Below are 25234 nucleotides of genomic sequence, written 5' to 3'. Positions count from 1 at the left end.
AGAAGGAAGCCATGGTGAGTGGACCTGTGGAGGGAGGGGGAGCATATGTCCCAAGGGTAGAGAGATACAAAAGGAAAAGAGAAGGGCCCACATTTCTTTTCATGGCCTCCTCCATTTTCTTAATGGTATGTTGAAGCTGAATTGAATGAAAGTGTAGTTGGTCGAGTCTAAATCCATTAAACATTTTTAATTATGTCTCATTTTCTCTTCCTTTTTTTTTTTTTTAAAGTGATTTAAAGGGAGTGATAGTCACTCTGAGTGATGATGGTCACTTGCAGTGTTCATACCTGGGGACAGATCCTTCTTTGTTCCAGGCTCCAAAAGTTGAATCTAGAGAACTAAACTATGATGAACTCGATATCGAGTTGAAAGAACTTCAGAAAGTCATCAAAAATGTTGACAAATCACAAGGTATCTCATTTTCAGCTTTCTATTATAATATTCATTGTAAAATTTATATTATTTTGTATATGAATAGTATTTTATGCGTAGTGATTTTATCCCCCAGGCTTAATTAAAGTCATTTTTGTAAAAACAGCATTGCTCTTTAACATACTCATCTTTGTGCTTAATTTGTATATTATAGCTTCTGAAAAATGTGTCCTATTTAAGGTAATACTTTTGTTAGTGTGTTGCACAGACAGGGCTATCTAGGTTTTTTCTTTAAACTCTAAGAAAGGAACATATATTTCTTCAGGTAGTGATTTTAGGCCTTTAGAAGAACATTAAAGTTTAGAGTGATCATTTATTAACTTCTAATATCCCTGAAAAAATTTTAGTTGCTTATTTTAAAGGAAACCAGAGCAGTACATGAGTTACCACTTTATTACTAAAAATGTGGTCATTTGCAGCCTAGTGAGATAATTTATGTTTGTAGTTAATTAGCCATCCAAATGGAGTGTAGCTTGTGGTATGCTGATTTCTAGTGACTCAGAGGCTGATGATATTTTCAGTTCCTGAGTTTTGTAAAACTCAATATTATCTTACTTTGGGATTCACAAGAGTATAATTTTATTATAAATTAAAAGGAGAAACAAAACACCAATCCTGCAGTTTGAGTTGGACATGTGAAAAGCATTACTTTTAAGATCTCTTCTCAGGGTCAGGTAAAAGTATTTTTTTAATGAGAAAAAATATGGACTATTTTCACATAAAAGAAATGTTAAAACAAGTAGGAATAATAAAAGAAGCAGAGCATCAAAAGCCAACCAAAACAACAGAGCCAATCTTAATCCTGGTCCAGTCCCTTTCCTAGAGTTATGTATTTTTGAGTCTATATTACCAAGAGAGATTCAGAGGAATTTAGATAATATATTTCAAAATGTGAATATTAAAATAAAATTGTTTTGGTTTGGTTTTACACTTTCTTTTAGAAAGTTTTGAAAGTAAACAAGTGAAACTTGGGTCTTTTAAAGTACCTCCACTTATTTAAAAACCCATTTGTTGTCAGCACCCTCTGGTCAAAGAGAGAATAGTTAAAATTGGATGTGTCATATTGCAATATACTCATTTCCCATTTTTTGATACTAGTGTTTTGGGATTAATGGAATATGTCTCATTTTGTTATTTAAAAATATAATTGGGGAAGAGTGGCATATATGTATATGAAACATGAAATTTCCAGAGTTCATTAAATTTAATGTAACCTTTCACTCCAAGTTTTGTGTCTTGAGATTGTGGCATTTCTGTCAACAATGTGCTAATGATATTTTGATTAACACTTGATTATGTAAAACCTTTCTCAGCAAAATCCCTTGTAGCTAAAAGTTACTTTTTGGTGGCCAAAACAATGCCCTTGAGTACTCCAGTCTTTTCACCCAGGGATAGGCTGTTTTACTTGTCATTACCCTGAATCTTCTGTGTATATTGAAATAACTGCTGATTAAGCTAGGGAAGAACCCACAGACTTGAGGGCAAAGTTTATTATTCACATAACCTCAAAGTTAGTATTTGAAGTTCTCTGCCCCTTCTTTGCCACCATCATTTGATTTTATTCCTAAAAATGAAACAGAGACTCTTTTTTTAAAAAAGGAGAGACTTTTAACATAGTTTATTTCTAGAATATGGAAAAAATTTACTATTTTTTGCACTTATAAAATTGTCATGTATTTGTTCATTAAAATACCTATAATTATATAAAAGCACCAAATCATTTCACTATAGAAGATTATGAGAAGTTAAAACTCTGAACTTTTTGATGACCTCATTATTAATTTAAATGCTACCTATTTTAGTACAGTGACTTTAACTTGCAAAAAAAATGTTCTTTTCAGTCTTGTGGGTTATGTTCAGCACTTAAAGTTTTTTTTTTCTTCTTCAAAGCAAGAATTGCAGCAAAATATAAAGCCAATTTAAATAGTACATTTTGTTGTACACATGGTGTATATTATCTACCATAATAAAAGTGTTTTTGAAGCTGATTTTATGTGTGTAAGTTATAAGAGGAGTGTATGTTACAAGCATGAAATAATATCAATAGTAATAATCTCTGTATGGCTCATGGGTTTTGAAGCTTTTCATATTCAACTCATTAGTGAGAATCCTGCCTTGCATTTCTGTTACCAGTAGTCAACAACATCTGTCAGTAGACACTTTCAAAAATAGAGTTTCCTTATGATTTATTTAGATAGTTGATATGTTCTTTCCTTGGGATAAGTATGAAGGAATGAATACAGTATTGACATAGACTCCCACACAGCATGTCTTCAGGAAGAAAAAGAGAGCAATAAGATATAGGCATATAAATGAAAGTCTGCACCCATTTGAAATATGTCTAGGATAACTTAAGTTGCTTCTACCACTGAGTGGTAGAAACATTTGTGCTTGGTAACCTTGTTGGAAATTGTGCTGTTCAGACTTACGTCTGGCTGTCTATAACAGAATGCCCAAATAAGATGACTTAAACAAGGCAAAGGTTTACTTCTTTCTCATGGAAAAGAAGTCCAGTAATGAGCAGTCCAGGGTTGGTTTGGCAGTTCCACTGTCGTGAGGGACTCTTGAGTCCTTCTCACCCGGGTCTTCTGTTGGTTCAAGATGGCTTCTGGAACTCCTGCCTCACATCTGGAGCTGAGTCAGCCCACTTAAGGATCTTTCCTGGAAGCCACACCCTGAACAACTTCTGCTGATATCTCACTGGCCACTCCAAGCTGCAAAAGAGGCTGGTAAATTTAGCATTTTGGTTGAACACTTCGGTTGAGCCCAGGATTAGGCTCCAAGCTTAGGATAAAACTGGACTCTTTTTTAGTAAAGAAGAACTAAAGATTCATTACTGGGTGGGCAATGAACAACATGTTGTGCTCTAAGTTGTGGAAGTTCCAATTCCAAATATTGCTGTTTTGGTGAGAATATCTGGTGGCAGTTGTAGGCAGTTCTCTTCTTTGTGAGACAGCAGATTCATGTGACATCATCCAAATGCTTTCTATATTTTCAGTCAGCCATCCTCAGGGTTTGGGGGATGTTCCCTCTCAGGGTCACAGGGTTATTTCAGCAGTTCCAGGCAATATGTACAAATAAGATTTCCAGGGAAGAAGACAGATATTTCTCCCAAGTCTCCCCATTTATTAGGGAGGAATAACTTTCCCAGAACCACATAAACCAGACTTCCCTGTCCTTCACTATCTCACAGAGTTTGCTGAAACTCATGTTCATTGAGTTGATGGTGTCATCCAACCATCTCATCCACCGACTTTTCCTCCTGCCTTCAATCTTTCCCAGCATCAGAGTCTTTTCCAGTGAGTTGTCTCTTTGTATCAGGTGGCCAAAGTATTGGATCTTCAGTTTGACATCAGTCCTTCCAGTGAATATTCAGGGTTGATTCCCTTTAGGATTGACTGGTTTGATCTCCTTTCTGTCCAAGGGACTCTGAAGAGTCTTCTCCAGCACCATAATTCAAAAACATCAATTCTTCGGCACTCAGGGTCCAACTGTCACATCCATATATGATCCAACTGTCACATCCATATATGACTATTGGGAAAAACCATAACTTTGAGTATATGGACCTTTGTTGGCAAAGTGATGTTGCTGCTTTTTAATATGCTGTCTAGGTTTGTCATAGCCATTCTTCCAAGGAACAAGCGTCTTCTAATTTCATGGCTGTAGTCACCATCCACAGTGATTTTGGAGCCCAAGAAAATAAAATCTGCCCTTGTTTCCATTGTTTCCCCATCTATTTGCCATGTGTGTGTGTGTGTGTTAGCCACTTAATTGGGCTGACTCTTTGCGACCCCATAGACTGTAGCCCGCCAGGCTCCTCTGTCCATGGAATTTTCCAGGCAAGAATACTGGAGTGAGTTGTCATTTCCTCACAAAGTGATGGCAAACGATCTTAAGATGTCACGATCTTAGTTTTTTGAATGTTGAGTTTTAAGCCAGTTTTTCCACTCTTCCTCTTTCACCTTCATCAAGAGGCTCTTTAGTTCCTCTTCGCGTTCTGCCATTAAGGAGGTATCATCTGCATATCTGAGGTTGTTGATATTTCTTCTGGTAGTTATAGCCAATTTACCCTCATGGGTTATACTCGTTTGGGCTTCTAACAGTAGCTAAGGAGAGGGAATTGAAATTCCTAACATAGGTCAGTCAGTGGGTCACATCTTAGCTCATATCTTTGGGAAAAAATATAGTTTTTCTTTACAGTAATGTAGAGGGGGAATCTTTTCATTCTGTAATGCATCATTTTGTTTTTCAACTTGTGAATACATTTATGGGATTGTCTTTTGATGTAAAGACAATTGATGTAAGATTTATAGATAAATCTTGAAACAACTTTTATATATCAATTTTTACTTTATGATTAAATACCTTTTTTTTTTCCCTCTCTTAAATTTGCAGGTGTTTGGCCCCTGACTGAGAGAGAAGATGACCTAAAAGTCTCTGCTATGGTTTCTCCTAACTTTGATTCAGTATCTGTAGGTATATTTGCGGACTTGGGGGTTTGTGATAGTGGTGGACTCTGATATATTGGAATCAGATTGTATTGGTTTAAAATCTGGGCCTCCAAATAGAAACTTCAGGGAAGATAACAAGTTTTAGGCCTTGTTACTATCTAGAAAAAAACATTTCTAGCATCTCAGTGTAATAACAAGTTTCTTAGGCAGGATTTCTATCTTAATAAAGGGAAACAGAAGGGGGATTATCAAAAAGGTTCTCACCATTACTCTGAATCTCCCAACTTTATTTTATTTTTTAAAACTTTTTCAGTACTGGAGTATTGAGATAATCCTACTCCAGATGAATAATACTGAGCCCACTATATTTTCATTGAATGTTCAATGAGGTAATGTTTATGAAAGGCATGACTCAGAGTTTGATCATTTATAGTCTTTAGTATATTACAGTGGCTGTGGTAGGAGAGTAGTTTAAGAATAAAGAGTTGGGCCAGGAATTATTTTTTCTCTCATTTCTATTTGTTTGACCCAGAGCAAGGCATTTAATTTTTTGTCTCAATTTTCTTATCTGTAAAGTGGTAATAGTAGTAGAAACCACTTTGTTGACTTATAATAATTAACTGGACAAATCATTATGATAATATTCATGATCATCAACCGCACCACAGACATCATCATTCCAGTTGTCTCGTGAGTGCTCAGTTGCTGAGTCATGTCTGACTAGCTGGAACCCTATGGACTGTAGCCTGCTAGGCACCTCTGTCCATGGAGTTGTCCAGGCAAGAATACTGGAGTGGGTTGCCATTTCCTTCTTGAGGGGATCTTTCCTACCCAGGGTTCAAACCAATGTCTCTTGCTTCTCCTGCACTGGCAGGCAGATTCTTTACCACTCCACCACCTAGGAAAATTGACTGCCATTTCCTTAATGCCAGTCACATAATGGGTGTTCAGTATATATTTGCTCTATAAATGAATAATAAAGCTCAAAAACCAGAAAGGGGGACTGTCCTTGGTTACATTACCTTAACTCTTTGTTTAGTCTTCTTTAAACACTTGTTAGAGTGAACATCGACATTGTAGGAATCAGTGAACTAAGATGGACTGGAATGGGTGAATTTAACTCAGATGACCATTATATCTACTGCTGTGGGCAGGAATCCCTTAGAAGAAATGGAGTAGCCGTCATAGTCAACAAAAGAGTCCAACATCCGATGGATCATCGAAAAAGCAAGAGAGTACCAGAAAAACATCTATTTCTGCTTTATTGACTATCCCAAAGCCTTTGACTGCGTGGATCACAATAAACTGTGGAAAATCCTCAAAGAGATGGGAATACCAGACCACCTGACCGGCCTCTTGAGAAACCTGTATGCAGGTCAGGAAGCAACAGTTAGAACTGGACATGGAACAGCAGACTGCTTCCAAATAGGAAAAGGAGTACGTCAAGGCTATATATTGTCACCCTGCTTATTTAATTTATATGCAGAGTACATCATGAGAAACGCTGGGCTGGAAGAAGCACAAGCTGGAATCAAGATTGCTGGGAGAAATAGCAATAACCTCAGATATGCGGATGACACCACCCTTATGGCAGAAAGTGAAGAAGAACTAAAGAGCCTCTTGATGAAAGTGAAAGTGGAGAGTGAAAAAGTTGGGTTAAAACTCAACATTCAGAAAACTAAGATCATGGCATCCGGTCCCATCACTTCATGGCAGATAGATGAGGAAACAGTTGCTGACTTTATTTTTCTGGGCTCCAAAATCACTGCAGATGGTGACTGCTGCCATGAAATTAAAAGACACATACTCCTTGGAAGGAAAGTTGTGACCAACCTAGATAGCATATTAAGAAGCAGAGACATTACTTTGCCAACAAAGGTCCGTCTAGTCAAGGCTATGGTTTTTCCAGTGGTCATGTATGGATGTGAGAGTTGGACTATAAAGAAAGCTGAGCGCCGAAGAATTGATGCTTTTGAACTGTGGTGTTGGAGAAGACTCTTGAGAGTCCCTTGGACTGCAAGGAGATCGAACCAGTCCATCCTAAAGGAGATCAGTCCTGGGTGTTCCTTGGAAGGACTGATGTTGAAGCTGAAACTCCAATACTTTGGCCACCTGATGCCAGGAGCTTACTCATTGGAAAAGACCCTGATGCTGGGAAAGATTGAGGGCAGGAGGAGAAGGGGACGACAGAGGATGAGATGGCTGGATGGCATCATCGACTCGATGGACATGGGTTTGGGTGGACTCAGGGAGTTGGTGATGGACAGGGAGGTCTGGCGTGCTGCGGTTTATGGGGTTGCAAAGAGTCAGACATGACTGATTGACTGAACTGAACTGAAACACTTGTTAGATTATGGTTGGTTTTCTTTCACTGCCTGCAGTTGGGCCAAAATTGATCTAGTTTATCTATGTCTATACCAAAGTTGATCAATTTAGGCAAATGATCAAATTCACTCGTTTTATTGTATATGAGGTCTATGTCATATAACTTTGCTTAGGAAGTGACTTTGATATTTAGGTATCAGAACACAATATAGTAAGTAATTCCATAGCTTTTTAAAGAATAATCTTAGTACAAACAGCCAACCCACGTTGTGATAAAAATTGCATTAACATTGCCTTAGAATAGTAAGTTGGATATTCTTTTTTTTTTTTTTTAATAAATTTATTTATTTTAGTTGGGGGCTAATTACTTTACAATATTGTAATAGTTTTTGCCATACATTGACATGAATCAGCCATGGGTTTACATGTGTTCCCCTTCCCGGACCCCCCACCCACCTCCCTCCCCATCCCATCCTTCTGGATCATCCCATTGCCCCGGCCCTGAGCCCTTGTCACATGCATCGAACATGGAATGGTGCTCTGTTTCACATATGACAATACACATGTCTCAATGCCATTCTCCCAGAACGTCCCACCCTCACCTTCTCCCTCAGAGTCCATAAAATTGTTCCATGCATCTGTGTCTCTTATTCTGTCTCGCATATAGGGTTATCGTTACCATCTTTCAAATTCCATATATATGCATTAGTATACTGTATTGTTGTTTTTCTTTCTGGCTTACTTCACTCTGTATAATGGGCTCCAGTTTCATCCATCTCAGTAGAACCGATTCAAATGTATTTTTTTTAATGGCTGAGTAATATTCCATTGTGTATATGTACCACAGCTTCCTTATCCATTCGTCTGCTGATGGACATCTAGGTTGCTTCCATGTCCTGGCTATTGTAAACAGTGCTGCGATGAACATTGGGGTACACGCGTCTCTTTCAATTCTGGTCTCCTCGGTGTATATGCCCAGCAGTGGGATTGCTGGGTCATATGGCAGTTCTATTCCCAGTTTTTTAAGGAATCTCCACACTGTTCTCCATAGTGGCTGTACTAGTTTGCATTCCCACCAACAGTGTAAGAGGGTTCCCTTTTCTCCACACCCTCTCCAGCATTTATTGCTTGTAGACTTTTGGATAGCAGCCATTCTGACTGGTGTGAAATGATACCTCATTGAGGTTTTGATTTGCATTTCTCTAATAATGAGTGATGTTGAGCATCTTTTCATGTGTTTGTTAGCCATCTGTATGTCTTCTTTGGAGAAATGTCTGTTTAGTTCTTTGGCCCATTTTTTGATTGGGTCGTTTATTTTTTGGGAATTCAGCTGCAGAAGTTGCTTGTATATTTTTGAGATTAATTGTTTGTCTGTTGCTTCATTTGCTATTATTTTCTCCCATTCTGAAGGCTGTCTTTTCACCTTGTTTATAGTTTCCTTTGTTGTGCAAAAGCTTTTAATTTTAATTAGGTCCCATTTGTTTATTTTTGCTTTTATTTCCAATATTCTGGGAGGTGGGTCATGGAGGATCCTGCTGTGATTTATGTCGGAGAGTGTTTTGCCTATGTTTTCCTCTAGGAGTTTTATTGTTTCTGGTCTTACGTTTAGATCTTTAATCCATTTTGAGTTTATTTTTGTGTACGGTGTTAGGAAGTGTTCTAGTTTCATTCTTTTACAAGTGGTTGACCAGTTTTCCCAGCACCACTTGTTAAAGAGATTGTCTTTTCTCCATTGTATATTCTTGCCTCCTTTGTCGAAGATAAGGTGTCCATATGTGCGTGGGTTTATCTCTGGGCTTTCTATTTTGTTCCATTGATCTATATTTCTATCTTTGTGCCAATACCATATGGTTATCTCAATAGATGCAGAAAAAGCCTTTGACAAAATTCAGCATCCATTTATGATTAAAACCCTCCAGAAAGCAGGAATAGAAGGAACATATCTCAACATAATAAAAGCTATATATGACAAACCCACAGCAAACATTATCCTCAATGGTGAAAAATTGAAAGCATTTCCCCTAAAGTCAGGAACAAGGCAAGGATGCCCACTTTCACCACTACTATTCAACATAGTTTTGGAAGTTTTGGCCACAGCAATCAGAGCTGAAAAAGAAATAAAAGGAATACAGATAGGAAAAGAAGAAGTAAAACTCTCACTGTTTGCAGATGACATGATCCTCTACATAGAAAACCCTAAAGACTCTACTAGAAAATTACTAGAGTTGATCAATGAATATAGTAAAGTTGCAGGATATAAAATTAACACACAGAAATCCCTTGCATTCCTATACTCCAATAATGAGAAAACAGAAAGAGAAATTAAGGAAACAATACCATTCACCATTGCATCAAAAAGAATAAAATACTTAGGAATATATCTACCTAAAGAAACAAAAGACTTATATATAGAAAACTATAAAACACTGATGAAAGAAATCAAAGAGGACACAAGCAGATGGAGAAATATACCGTGTTCATGGATTGGAAGAATTAATATAGTGAAAATGAGTATTCTACCCAAAGCAATCTACAGATTCAATGCAATCCCTATCAAGCTACCAATGGTATTTTTCACAGAACTAGAACAAATCATCTCACAATTTGTATGGAAATATAAGAAACCTCGAATAGCCAAAGCAATCTTGAGGAAGAAGAATGGAACTGGAGGAATCAACCTGCCTGACTTCAGGCTCTACTACAAAGCCACAGTCATCAAGACAGTATGGATATTCTTTAAAAAAAAAAAAGGGCTATATATGAAAGAAACATTCAGCCAGTTGAGTCACATAGTGGAGGTACTGTTCTTAACACTGGATATTCAGTGCACCATTTCTCACTCTACCTGAAGGGTGTAGTCTGAGTGGAACATTTCTGCTTAGTTAGCTGACAAATGTACACACATTTTCTTGCCTTGGAAATGATTCTTTTTCTCCTTTGGGCAACTTATATAATTTTTTTCTAGGTTTTTCTCTTAGACATAGGCTATTTGAAATGAGGAATTCGGTTTCTGTTCTTTAGCAACTTTTGATCTTTGTGAGTAAAGGCTTTATGTAATAGCACTGTATTTTAATATGCATTTCCCTATTGGTAACCTGAAGTGACTTTTCCTCTTAAGTAGGTATCTCTTTCCAGCTCCATTTCCCCCATCTCACGATTTTTTTCCTTCTTGAGAAAGGAAAGGATTCTTGAGAGTATCATATTCATCTCATTGGAAAAGATCAGTCCAATGATTTATGTGGCTTTGGTGCCATATTGTCTTCATATAGCTATTTCTCTCTGGCTATAATTTCATGTTTCCAAAGGACTTTTGTCCTTGAAATATCAAAGTGTTTAGGCACAGATTGAAGAGAGCAAGAAACAGGAGATGTTGGTGTCTTTTCTAGATTTGCCGACAGCTAAATGTAAAATATTTCCTGGATTTTAGGTAATGCTAGAGCAAAAAGCCTGGCTTAATATTTTATTTTCAGTCATTATTGTTAAAGCACACATCCAAAAAATAATATAATTTGTGCTAGACTGGTGTCTTTTATAGAAGAGACAAATATCGCTATCCTCTCTTCTTGATTGAGAAGTTGAATCAGAGTTCATATACAGTTTCCTATGGAATCATATATAGGATATGAATATCCTTACTCTTAATTATGCTGATGATCATGACATCATACTGATCCCCACTGCTTAGAAGAGGCTTAATTTTTCTCAGTAAAATAATTCCAAGTAGGCTAATTTAAAGTACAATGGATTTATTCATTGGTTAGACAGAGACTTTATGATCATAATTGTTCCCTTAGGAATCCATATGGGTATCATTAGAAAATATGTTACCCTTTGATCTTATTCTGTAATATAGTGATCATATTTCCCTCTCAATCTACTGCTCTAAAAAATAATTTATAAATTCTAAGGAAATATTTGCTCTATTATATTCTGAATTCTTTAAGAGTTAGGACCAGGTAACCCAGGCTGATTCTCAAAGAGTGAAAGAATTTATGATATGTACTAGTAAAAAAAAAGCAAACTGCTACTTTTGTTTTATTTTCTAGATGTAAGGCCACTCCATCTTTATATCATTAATTACATGCCTTAGATACATATTATTAATTAGAATTAAAGCATACCTTTGGCAAGTTAACACAAGGACCTAAAAAAATGGCATAATGTTTATATAAAAAATATATAGAGGTCTTGTTTTATATAATATAAAGAATGAGTTAAGGGAGAATTAGTTTCAATTTTTAAGGAAATTTGGCAGTAATTTGATAATAAAGTATGTGAACTTTTCTTCTCTTTTTTGGTGGGTGTGTTTTTTTAATATGAGTTCATGACTTTCCAAATGAAGCCATCCAAAAAAGCCACAGTGATTCTTTTAGTCTGTCATCAGAGTGATAAATCCTTTTTGCCTTTTTTTTTTTGGTGGTGGGAAGTATATATCAAACCCACTGTGTTGACTTACCGATGTATAGTACTTAAACAATTCTTTCCTCTCTTTAATTTTCAATTCTGTGTTTACAGCAAGCTACTGATGTTGAAGTGGGAGCTGACCTTGTCCCTTCAGTCACAGTGAAGGTATTGTACCATAGTTCTAGGCTCTAGTGTGCAAGCAGTGTCATGCATTTCATCACATCTGTCGCTGTTGTCACCCTATAAGTAGCATATGGAAATGTAAAAGAAACACTTGGTGGGCAGAAGAGCAAATACACATTTTTTCCAAAGAGAACATCAAAATGGCCAACAGACACATGAAGAGATGCTTAGCATCACTGATTACCAGGGAAATTCACATCAAAATCACAAGAGATGTCACTTCACAACTTAGAATGGCTGTCATCAGCAAGACTAAGAGACAACAGGAGGATGAGGATGTGGTGAGAAGGGTACCCTTAAATATTGTTGGTGGGAATATAGATCGATCCAACCAGTATGGCGATCAATTGGAGGTTTCTTAAAAAATTAAAAAAAAAAATCTTCCTTATGACCTAGCAACTCCACTTCTGGGTATAAATCAAAGGAAATGAAAACAGTATTTCCCATGCGATATATACACTCTCATGCTTATGACAGTATTATTCACAAAATAGCCAAGATAAGGAAACAACTCAAATGCGCATCAATGGTGGAATGGATAAAAAAAAGATATGGTACATTTACACCCAAAGAATTGATGCTTTTGAACTGTGGTGTTGGAGAAGACTCTTGAGAGTCCCTTGGACTGCAAGGAGATCCAATCAATCCATCCTAAAAGATATCAATCCTGGGTGTTCATTGGAAGGTCTGATGTTGAAGCTGAAACTCCAATACTTTGGCCACCTCATTAATAATATCTTTCTTCTATGTGTATGTTTGAAAAGAATTCCCAGCCATCTATCTGCCATAATATTAGCTTTAAATGGATGTATTTATAGTAGGAAAATACTAAATGAAGAAGCCACAGAGTAGAGTAGTGACAAATTGATGGTGCCCCCAAAATACAATATGAAGGATGTGGTTTTGGTTAAGATTTTTAGTCCTGCCATTGTAGAATTTTAGAACTAGGACTCAAGTGTAGAACCCTCTTAAGGCATTTAGATTAAAGTGTGGTAATCAGTCAGCACATTATTAAGCTGAAAATATTTATCACTGCCCAGACGTTGGAGCCAGGGAAAGTTGTGGATCTTGGCGATTCGCTAAGTCAAAACTTGGACAGGACTTTATATTTTTTTAGATTATGGATTGCTGTCCTTGGAGGAGCTTGACAGGGCACCAGGCTTTACCAATTGTGTTCGCTTACATTGGACCCAGCGGGTGGCCCAAGTGTGGGGATCTTTGGTAGAAGCTGAAGGGAGCCCAATCTTATAACTGTTTCCTAAGCTAATTTTTTTGGATTCTTGCCACTGGAAACAAGGGTGGTCTTTTCCCAGTCTCCCTTCCCCCTATCCTATCAAAGGCTCTATCTCATTAATACTTCTGAGTCTGGAAAAGCTTTAGTGGCAAGAAATCAAACATTTAAGACAAAAAACAACAACCCTGCAGTGTTCCAGGAATGATCTGTAGACTTTTGTGTAGGGAAATCCCTTTTATATCTATCTACTGATATTGTTCTGACACATACATATACTAATTCAGGAGCACGTTGTAAATTTCAAAAAGAAATCTTGTACCTAAACCAGATAACATTGCTCATGCTAATTTTTTCCCCAACTACTAGTTATTGCTATAAATAAATACACCTTTCCCTCCCATGCAGTTCTTAGGCTTTCCGGTGTAATAGCCACCTTCAAATGATGGCATGATACTACTGGAAATTTCTCCTTCATTATGGGAATTTAACCGTGTTTGAGAATGACTAAGTTACACTCTCTTCCTTATTGCCATGATAAAAGAATAAGAAAGAATGAGATACTCTAGAGTTACACAAAATCAGCTTGACTTTCACGGTGGACACCGTGACTTCCTATTTCTGCCTGACAGTTCCTATACAAATTTCTGTTATAAATCTCTCCGTATAGCCTTTAATAACAACAGCAGCCAAAATACATAACCATACAAGTTTCCGTTGTAATAAATCCTGTTAATTGAGAAAATTTTTCCATCCGTTCCAAGTGAATGAAGATGTGGCTACCTTGAGTATGTGTGCATGATGCGTGACCATCTATTCCAGGCAACCAAGACAGAGTGGTGGTTAATACCTGGCCTTTGGAGTCATGTTTATATATCTAGGATAAAAATTTGGTATTATATTTCCTAAGGATCATATTTTATTGTGTTAGAAATGGAAAATAGCATGAAAAACGCTCATATTCATGTTTCATATTTTCCCCTTAATATTCTATAATTATTTTTCTCTTAAAATGTGAGGTTTATGATCTAGCCAAGTCTTTAACTTTTTTTTTTTTTTTTTTTGGCTCAAACACAACTCTTCTTTGTTACTGTGTTTATTTTTGTCACACATCATCTTGATTCACATTTGAAAGTGCCTAGTCCATTGTTGGGATTCAATAAATCTATGTATAAGAGTTATCACCATCCATCTTCCATCTAAACTAAATGCAAACACTTGTAACAATGTAAAATTGTGTGATTGTTTTTTAAGTATGCATTGTTATGCCTAGCCAAGTCAGAATATCTGCTGCTTTAAAAGTGGCTTATTACCACTTTAAGGATTTTTCGTTTTCATTTTTAAAACTAAGCTCTTGTGAGACCTTCTTGGTCATTCTTGGTCATTCTTTTTGGCTCACTTGCATATATTGGCTTGGTGGTCTTAGATGTGTTTTTGAGTTTCTCTGAACCTCTATTTTTAAACTGTAAAATGGGGGTACTTTTTCATTTGCAGTTATTTTGATTCTTAACTACAGCTAATTAAGAGCATGGGCTCTGGACTCTGAAAGACAGAAGTTAAACGGTGGTTCTTCCACTTATAATCAGAGTTGCCTTGGTCAAATTATCTAGCTTCTCTGAGCCACATTTTTCTCTTATGTAAAATGGGATATAGTGATAGATAGTAACCTGTTTCACAATATTGTAACGGGTAAATGAGATAATACACACAAATAATTTATTAGCATGGGTCCATGAATATAGAAAGCTGCTAATGGTTATTATCATTAATGTTATTTAAAATACATGTACAGACCAGTATGGTAAAATGGTTGTCTGAGGAGGCCTTACAGACAGCTATGAAAAGAGAAGTGAAAGGCAAAGGAGAAAAGGAAAGATATACCCACTTGAATGCCGAGTTCCAAAGAATAGCAAGGAGAGAGAAGAAAGCCTTCCTCAGTGATCTATGCAAAGAAATAGAGGAAAGCAATGGAATAGGAAAGAGTAGAGATCTCCTCAAGAAAATTAGAGATACTAAAGTTCCAAGGGAACTTTTCATGCAAAGATGGGCACAATAAAGGACAGAAATGGTATGGACCTAACAGAAGCAGAAGATACTAAGAAGAGGTGGCAAGAATACACAGAAGAAGTATACAAAAAAAGATTTTCACGACCCAGATAATCATGATGGTGTGATCACTCACCTAGAGCCAGACATCCTGGAATGTGAAGTCAAGTGGGCCTTAGGAAGCATCACTAAGACCAAAGCTAGTGGAGGTGATGGAATTGCAGTTGAGCCATTTCAAATCATAAAAGATGATGCTGTGAAAGTCCTGCATTCAATATGTCAGCAAATTTGGAAAACTCAGCAGTGGTCACAGGACTAGAAAAAGTCAGTTTTCATTCCAATCCCAAAGAAAGGGAATGCCAAAGAATGCTCAAACTACTGCACAGTTGCACTCATCTCACACTCTAGCAAAGTCATGCTCAAAATTCACCAAGCCAGGCTTCAACGGTACATGAACCATGAACTTCCAGATGTTCAAGCTGGATTTAGAAAAGGCAGAGGAACCAGAGATCAAACTGCCAACATCCGTTGGATCATCAGAAAAGCAAGAGAGTTCCAGAAAAACATCTACTTCTGCTTTATTGACTATGCCAAAACCTTTGGCTGAGGGGATCACAACAAACAGTGGAAAATTCTGAAAGAGATGGGAATACCAGACCACCTGACCTGCCTCCTAAGAAATCTGTATGCAGGTCAAGAAGCAACAGTTAGAACTGGATATGGAACAACATACTGGTTCCAAATAGGAAAAGGAGTACGTCAAGGCTGTATATTGTCACCCTACTTATTTAACTTCTGTGCAGAGTACATCATGAGAAACGTTGGGCTGGAGAAAGCACAAGCTGGAATTGAGATTGCCGGGAGAAATATCAATAACCTCACATATGTGGATGACACCACCCTTATGGCAGAAAGTGAAGAACTGAAGAGCCTCTTGATGAAAGTGAAAGTGGAGAGTGAAAAAGTTGGCTTAAAACTCAACATTCAGAAAACTAAGATCATGGCACCTGGTCCCATCACCTCATGGCAAATAAATGGGGACACAGTGGAAACAGTGACAGACTTTATTTTTGGGGGGGCTCCAAAATCACTGCAGTTGGTGATTGCAGCCATGAAATTAAAGGGCGCTTGCTTTTTGGAAGAAAAGTTATGACCAACCTAGACAGCTTGTTAAAAAGCAGAGACATAACTTTGCCAACAAAGGTCCATCTAGTCAAAGCTATGGTTTTTCCAGTAGTCATGTATGGATGTGAGAGTTGGACCATAAAGAAGGCGGAGCACTGAAGAACTGATGCTTTTGAAGTGTAGTGTTGGAGAAAGAGAGTCCCTTTCACAGCAAGGAGATACAACCATCTTAAAGTCCATCTTAAAGGAAATCAGTCCTGAATATTCACTGGAAGGACTGATGCTGAAGCTGAAAGAAACTCCAATACTTTGGCCACCTGATGCGAAGGACTGATTCATTTGAAAAGACCCTGATGCTGGGAAAGATTGAAGGTGGGAGGAGAAGGGGACAACAGAGGATGAGATGGTTGGATGGCATCATCAACTCAATGGACAAGAGTTTGAGTAAACTCTAGGATTTGGTGATAGACAGGGAGGCCTGGCGTGCTGCAGTCCATGGGGTCACAAAGAGTCGGACACGACTGAGTGACTGAACTGAACTGACAGACCAGTGTGAAGGTGTTAGTTGCTCAGTTGTGACATGATAGACTGTAGCCTTTTTGCGACACCATTGACTGTAGCCTTCCAGGCTCCTCTGTCCATGGAGTTCTCTAGGCAAGAATACTGGAGTGGGTAGCCACTCCCTTCTCCAAGGGATCTTCCTGACCCAGGGATGGAACCTGGGTCTCTTGCATTGCAGTCAGATTCTTTGCTGTCTGAGCCACCAGGGAAGGATTATTATTAATAATAAAATATTTAAATTATTTAAATTATATTCTATTTATTTAAAGGAATAGCCATTTGAAAGAGTGTTGTCTGTAGTACTTGCATAGTTCTTCTTGTAATTACCATTAGGGTTTTACTAAAAAGGCATTATGAATTTTATAATAGATTTTCAGACATCATTAAGGAAGCTTTTTCGTGGTATGCAGATTTTCCCCCATACCCAAGGCTCATAAAGTGAAAATCTGAGAGTTCATTGTTCATTTGCTATATTTATTGTATTTATTTTCATCAATTATTGTCCTTTAAAATTTTTACTTTGCAAGTCAAAAATTTTATGTTTATTTTTAAATGGTACAGAATACATCATTTAAAATTAATACATTTACTGAATCTAATTGTACATGTATTGTGTTTGTAGGCCAGTTATACTTGTATATTATTTTTCTATCTGTAGTTTGTGTGTGTGTGTGTGTGTGTGTGTGTGTGTGTGTAATTAATGTATAGTTGATACATGCCTTTTACGTAAGAGAAAATTTAAAATATCTTTTCTTAAAAATTAAGTATGCCCTTGCTTGTGCCCAGTCGCTAAATCATGTCCAACTGTTTTGTGACCCCCCTGGACTATAACCTGCCAGGATCCTCTGTCCATGGGATTTCCCAGCAAGAATACTGAAGTGGGTTGCCATTTGCTTCTCCAGGGGATCCTTCCAACCTAGTGATCGAACCTTCGTCTCCTACATTGGCAGGCAGATCTTTATCACTGAGCCACCAAGGAAGCCATGCCCTTGCATTATGCTAGTTAGTAGTGAAATGAATCTGTCTTGTATACTATAGTAGCAAGACTGAATTGTTCCAAGGCAAAAAAGCCATGTAGAAGAGAGCTTCTCGACTCTGATTGTACATAGGTCTTACCTGGGGAACTATTAAGAAAAATACCAATACCTAGGTCTGCCCCCAGAGATTGCGACTTAATTGGTCTTGCAACGCTACCCAGCTAGTGACTGTAATAAATCTGGCTTACCATGTGGATAAACTTATCCAAAGGAGATGATTCAAAGAGGCTGGGACTTTTAGGAGACAAAATCCAAAGAGAGGATGTTCCCAATGGAAGCCAGATCTTTAAGCTTTTTCTTTGATTCCCTTAGCACTGTGACCCAGCAAAGGTCTTTGGGCCTGATGAATTCTACTGATGTTTCTCTTTAGGGGGAGTGAGAGAAGTCCTGGCCTTCTCAGCCCGTACTCACCCTATTTCTGAGGCAATCTATTACCCCAGAATACTTAGCTATTAATTCTAATTGGAGCGGGAGGGTTTTCTTAGCATCATCAACCAAGAGCACCAGTTTGGAAATACAACCAGTTTAGAAATGTAGTCAGTTAGTCAATATTGCCATTCTTTGATGTTTTCTAGAGTATTACGTCAGCTATTTTTGTGTTAAGCCATAGAAGAAAATGTAGTATTTAAACTACATATGTATTTAAACTAGTAAATACCTACCTAGTAAGGAAATCTTTAGAGAGCAATTAACTTCTGAAAAAGGTAATATACTGATACTATATAAAATAAATAATTCATGATGCCATATCTATGTAAAGAAGAACTAACACATATAATATTTTATGATGTAATTATTCACCAGACATGAGGGAAGATTTTTTGGGTCTGCTATTGATAGAACATTTTCTGGGTCTGCTATTGATAGAACATTTTTAATAGCTTTGCTGCTAAGTCGCTTCAGTCGTGTCCGACTCTGTGCGACCCCAGAGACGGCCGCCCACCAGGCTCCCCCGTCCCTGGGATTCTCCAGGCAAGAGTACTGGAATGGGTTGCCATTTCCTTCTCCAAGGCATGAAAGTGAAAAGTGAAAGTGAAGTCACTAAGTCGTGTCTGACTCCTAGCGACCCCATGGACTGCAGCCCACCAGGCTCCTCCGTCCATGGGATTTTCCAGGCATGAGGACTGGAGTGGGTTGCCATTTATTCAGTTATAATTCACATACCATGCAATTATAGGTCCGTAGGGTCACAAAGAGTCATACACGACTGAAGTGACTTAGCATGCATGCATGCACAGAATGATCACCGCAGTTTAATTTTTGAACATTTTTGTCCCCCCCTAGTAAAAAACCCTGTATTCCTTAGCTGTCACTTTCTTTTCTCTCCACACCCCCACCTTCAATCCCACTACAATCCCCAAGCAACTACTAATCTATTTTCTTTCTCTGTAAATTTGCCCACTCTGGATATTTCATATAAATTGCATCAGATAATATGTGGTCTTTTTGTGACTGGCTTCTTTCATTTAACATATTAATAATGTAATGTACCCATGTTGTAGCATGTACCAGTACTTCATTTAGTTTTATTACTGAATAATATTTCATTGTATGGATATTCCATATTTTGTTTGTCACTTCATCAGTTTATGGACACTTGGGTTGTTTCTAATATTGGTTATTATGAATAATACTGCTAATACATGTGTACAAGATTTTGGGTGGACATTTGTTTCATTTCTCTTCATAAGGAATTATGAGGTTAAATGATAAATTTATGTTTAATTTTGAAAGAAACTATCAGATTTTTTCTTGATTAGCTATACATTTTACATTTCCATCAGCAATTTATGCAGGTTCTTGTTTCTCCACATTGTTGGTAAAACCTGTTTTTACCTTTTTGATTATAGCATTTTAATGGATGTACATACAGTCGTATTCCAATGTGGTTTTACTTTGTATTTCATACAGCGATTTTGAGCATTCTTTCATATGCTTGTTGGCTATTTGTATATCTACTTGGAGAAAAAGTCTGTTCAATTCCTTTGCCCAGTTTCTAACTGGGTAGAACTTTTTAATCTACTACTTATGTTCAACATTATGTTTTGTGATAGCTCATTTTTTTCTTAGATGGTATTTCTCTAATTATATGTTATTTTTTAAGTATTTGTAGTATTCTATCAATATGGAAAAAATGTAATTTTCTGTTAATAGCAATTTCTATTTTCTCAGGTCACACTGCAGAATCGAGTGGCATTGCAGAAGATCAAATTATCAATCTATGTGCAACCACCTTTAGTACTAACTGGTGATCAGTTCACCTTTGAATTTATGGGTAAGTGTTTTCTTTTGGCTGAAAGTATATCATGGTGTGAGGTTTTTTTTTATTAATTTTTTTATTAGTAGATTTATTTCATGGCTATATTTCTTGTCTGGATATATCAGGTATTTTCCTGAAATCAATGTGTTGTTTTGCTTATATTTCCCCTCTAACCATCAGTCATGGACATTCAATGAATGGCTGTTGAGCCATAGTAATTACAGATTTTCAGGCAATTTTCTTAACTAAATGGACCTGCAATTGTACTTAATTATTATATTTTGGAAGAATTTTTTAATGGTGTTTCTCTAGTGAGCTATTTATTGAGTCACTAGAAAGAATATTTATTGGCTTTGGAGTGTGGCCTGAATTTGAATTTTGGCTCTGACATTCAAGGGCTTCCCTTGTCGCTCAGCTGGTAAAGAATCCGCCTGCAATGCTGGAGACCTGGGTTTGATCCCTGGGTGGGGAAGATCCCCTGGAGAAGGGAAGGGCTACCCACTCCAATATTCTGGCCTAGAGAATTGCATGGACTGTATAGTCCATAGGGTCATGAAGAGTCGGACACGACTGAGTGACTTTCACTTTCACTTTCTAACACTCACTCAGTGTAACCATGGGCAAGCTACTTTGGTAATTGTATGGAACCTCAGTTTTTTGTTTTTTTTTTAATCTGCAGAAGGAGGATAATGATATCTGTCTTTCAGAACTATTTTAATTTGAATTTAATCAAAATTAATTAAATTTAATTAGAAAATGAATCTATGTATGATATCTGTAATAACACTTAAAATAGTAGACAGGTAATAAATGACAACTCTTTGTAAGATTTATTTGTATAGAATCTCTCTTACCACTTACATCCAAGTTGGCATTAGTTCTGATAAAATGACTTCTGAATTGTCTTTCAAGTCTTTTTCTGTTTTTCTTTATGCCACTGTTTAGATGGGAACCCTATGTTTTACCCATAAAAGTCAAGACCATCTCTCCTTTTTTTTTTATATATAACTAACCTTTACCTGAGTGCCTGGCAGATAGTGGAAACTCAATAAGTACTCATTGAATCAGTGAATGAGTGGTTAGTGGTTGACGTAAACTTGTAGGTGGCATCTTACTTTATCTGTAAAATTTTCACAGTATTTCCAAGTTGTCTTTCTAAAACATTCTGGATAATTAATGTTTTCCAGTTGAAAACTTTTTGTAGCCCTCTAATACATGTTGGAGGTCAAGTACATGAATTTGGAAGGCTATGTACAATCTGCTAAGTTGCTACAGTTTTAGTTACATCCATATCCAGTTCCCCCTTTCATTTTCTCCTGCAGTCTGTGTTCTAGCCATGATAAAGCACTATTTCCCAATCCCAAATTCTCTTTCCCTTTGTGTACCTTTTTCTTTGTTCATCCTGCCTGTTCATCTGAGTAAAGAGAGACAGTGGTATGGAATGGTAGGTACCCTTGTTCTGGAGTCAATTTCTATCTCTGTCTTAACTGTATGACCTTAGGCAAGCTTTTTAATCTCTGTCGCCATTTTCCTCATGCACCAAAAATGGGGATGATAATTGTGACCACCATGTAGGGTTGTTGTGAGGATTAAATGAGTTAATCTATGTAAGTGTTATATAAAATGCTTAAGACAGTAGCTGGCATGCAGTGCATATCTAATTTCAGTTGTTTATAATAATTGCCTAAAATTATGTAACATATTATTTTTACATTACTTATAGCACCAGAGATGACTAGAACTGTAGGCTTTTCTGTTTATTTGAAAGGAAGTTACTTACCACCTGAATTGGAAGGAAATGCTGTTGTTTCTTATTTCAGACCAACAGGTAAACATATAGTTCACTAATTTATAAACCTAATAATCACTTCTTTTAAATTATTGGAGTTGTGGCTTAAATGTTTACGTGTTTAAGATGGAAAAACACATTGTAAATATTATTAAAAGAAAAAATATTATTACATAGTGTTAAATAAAAAATATCTGTCCAAGTTACTTTCATGTGCTGTGAATAATTAGTGATGTCTATTCAGCTGATTTCTATATGTAATGTTTGAGTCTGTCTTTTCAATTAATAGTTAATATGATATTTTTTATTCTCACTAGAAGAATGTTATCTAGTCAGACTTCATGGTATTTGAGCTAAACAGAAAAGCCTAGTCTGAATTAGTAAAAATTGCCATATAGGTTACTCTAATATTAAGGCAGTCTTTAGAGTTTCAGACACTGCTTTAGTGATTAAATAAAACTCTTTAGTATCTTACATATTAAAATACTTAAGAACAAGATCTGTATTATTTCAAGAAACTAATAGATCAAAAAGTTCTCTTTAGGCCAGTAGAGATCCAGTTATTATAAATTTCAAGTTGGATTCAATTTTATAGTTTCTTTGTGTGTTTCTGTATAGTGAATTTTTCATAGTAACAGTTTGACAATTAGTTGATTGATAAATAATAATTAGTCATTGGTTTTTTAAAAAAAAGTTTAAATGTAGTATAACTGATAGGATATTTCAGCAATGTTGCATTTGTGTTTTTAAGCATTTCTGTACAGTTGTCTTAGTTTAAAAAGCCTTAGAGATGCCATATTCATATTTTTTATATTGATATCCACTTTGGCTACTTAGCAATATTTTTATGAAACTGTCACCCTACCTACTGTGCTAATGAGGCACCTTGGCAATGTTTTTAAAATTGTAGTTCTTATTTTGTCTCAGTGAATTTTCTGGTTTATGTGTTGACAAATCTATGCTTGGAGGTGTTTTTTATAACTTTAGTACATGTTTTCAAAATCTGTTTCATCTTTGTAAATTTATTTTAAAGTATAAAATATCATTTTTAGTCAGAAGTGACCACTTTAACCTTTTACCTATATTTTCAAAATATGAGGTAGTGTAAATGTTTTATGTGTAAATGTTTTATGTTTAAGCGGCTTTGAGAAAGCTGGCTTCAGCAAGAAATACAAGACTTCTGTAAGGGATCAAGAAATAATGGACATTTTAGTTGAATATTTCTGAAAAGAACATTGAAATGTTCAGTGAGTTGTGAAATGAAAAATAGGACATGTTGGCTAAAATCTCTAGATATTTTATCATTAATTGAATGTCTCAATAATAATAGGCATTATTATATTCTTTATCTTTGTTACTCCTTGAAAATATAGTTGTAGACATTGTTGATGCCTTAATTCAACTAATTATTTCATTTGTCTTTAAGGAAAAGTAGTTGAAAGTAAATTTGAAATAAATAGAATACCTAGCAAGTAGACAAAAGCTTAAAACTACGCTATAAAGTTATTAAATCATTTAGTGAGCTTATGGTTACACATACCATTTTAGCTATTATGCTTTTGTAAAGATGAAATTTGAAAGATTATAAATTATTACTAAAACAAAGAGCATAGACCATAATTGGTTGAAAGCTAATTAGAAATCAAAGTAAAAACAAGTCTATAAAAGTAAAAGAATACCTTGACAAGCTGGAAAAAAAAGACATTGTTCCATAATAATATCTACTAATTAAAGTTTTAATATAAGCAAGGCTAACTGGAAATATTAATTATATGTATTTGCCGTTAGCTCATTTTTTCCCCCCAAAATTCATGTAATGCTCTTGATGTCATTTACATATTGAGTCTGGTTTGGTTTTGGGTAGATCGTATATCTTTACCTGTTTTTGCCACATTTATACTGGAATAACACCCTCTCTTGGATTTGTGAGAATGGAAGAGCAAATATATTATTAGATTTCAGTTATTCATATTATATTCTTCAACTGTGAATTAGCTCATATTTATTGGAGGGCCATTTAAATAATCTGTATGAATCTTTAAAGTTTTAATTTATATTTTAAGCAAATGTGAATTAAATTTGTGCTGTAATTTTATGACAGATAATTTGTTGTATTCTTTCTCCCCTATCCCTTTTTGCATTGCCTTTGATGGATAGAGCAAAATCCTGATGGTAAGTGAAGAGATAATTTAGAACAAAATGAATTTCAGAAGTGAAATTTGGCTAGTAATTGAATTGTGGTATTATCCCTTGAATGAATTCTTTTTATGGACTGCTGTTTTGACTCTAGCAACCTCTTTAGGGTGATTCAATGCCTTGATTTGGCTACGGAGAAGACAATAGATGTTTCCATAATAGATACTTGTCATTCATTATTAGTTGTTTCAGAGTCATGAGAGACAATGAAACTTCATGACATTTTTGAACAAAACCGAAGGTGTCATTGACTACTTATGTCTGTAAGTTACTCGTGATTTGCCTGTATGCTCTGTTATCTTAGTTTACTTAAAAAGAGTAAGGAAAACAATTCTGAATTCTAAATTTTCTGATTCTGTATACCCCAAAAGATTCACATGTGTACTCAGTCTGTGGGCCTATTCCTTGTTTTGTTTAGAATTTGTGGGGAAATTTTATCAAGAATCTGACCCCTTGAAGTTGCGTGGGTCAGTGTTGTCACTGTTTTGTCTTCTCCAAATCCTTTGTGTATGACTTTGCTATAATACTTATCATAATATGAATTTCATTGTTTGTTCCTTAGGTCTCCCTAGTAGATTTTTGAGCTCTTTCAGAGCAAGGCTCAAGTCCTTGAATTGTGCAGTATTCTGATTATATGGGAGGCACTCTAAAAGTATCTTCTACTTTGATTATTTTTCTTTCTAGATACAGACTTAATGGGATGGTTTGTCTTAGTTTATTAGCCATTTTAAGATTAATATTAGATAATATTAATTGGTAATATTAGATAAATAAAATACTTAATGGCCTTATTTACTCATATAGCTGTACCAACAACCTGAATTGCATAGTGTCTGGAAGGCAAAAATATATTTATATGAGAAATATTTTAATAGAAGTAAGCTTTTAGCTTATATAAAGTGTACTTGTCAAATTAGAGTTTGGGTTATTAAAAATATTAATAATGAATATTTACATTTTACTTTGCAAGATTGCATGTAACTGATAAGATTTTGCAATAACTTTTAGAAAATTCTATATTATCATTTAAATTATTTGTTATGAGTTTTTAAAAAAATCTGTAAAGGGTATTATTGAAAGTAATTTATTCCCTTTTACTATAAATTCAGATCAAGCTATGAGAAAAAAATCACAGTATATGGAAATTTTAGTATTTCAATGCAAAGCTAAAGCCAGTTTTAATAATCTCTT

General features: G+C 35.9%; 1 protein-coding gene across 20 annotated transcripts in view; it reads left to right on the top strand.

Moving 5' to 3' along the window:
* Positions 1–25234, top strand: part of BBS9 (Bardet-Biedl syndrome 9) — a 458699-nt gene that overhangs the window by 191450 nt on the left and 242015 nt on the right. For 9 of the 20 annotated variants that reach the window (XM_081533569.1, XM_081533578.1, XM_081533575.1 and 6 more), the window contains 6 exons: positions 230–411; positions 4831–4907; positions 11727–11780; positions 19971–20073; positions 21782–21886; positions 24005–24019. In XM_081533569.1, the coding sequence (XP_081389695.1) occupies positions 230–411; positions 4831–4907; positions 11727–11780; positions 19971–20073; positions 21782–21886; positions 24005–24019 (536 nt within the window). The remainder of the gene's footprint in view (positions 1–229; positions 412–4830; positions 4908–11726; positions 11781–19970; positions 20074–21781; positions 21887–24004; positions 24020–25234) is intronic. The other 11 variants (XM_081533581.1, XM_081533579.1, XM_081533588.1 and 8 more) reach the window with 2 other exon arrangements.

This window comes from Giraffa tippelskirchi, chromosome 10 (genome assembly GCF_054371585.1).
Source record: "Giraffa tippelskirchi isolate mGirTip1 chromosome 10, T2T-mGirTip1v1.2.pri, whole genome shotgun sequence".
Taxonomy (NCBI): domain Eukaryota; kingdom Metazoa; phylum Chordata; class Mammalia; order Artiodactyla; family Giraffidae; genus Giraffa; species Giraffa tippelskirchi.
This window is presented reverse-complemented; position numbering and strand designations above follow the sequence as displayed.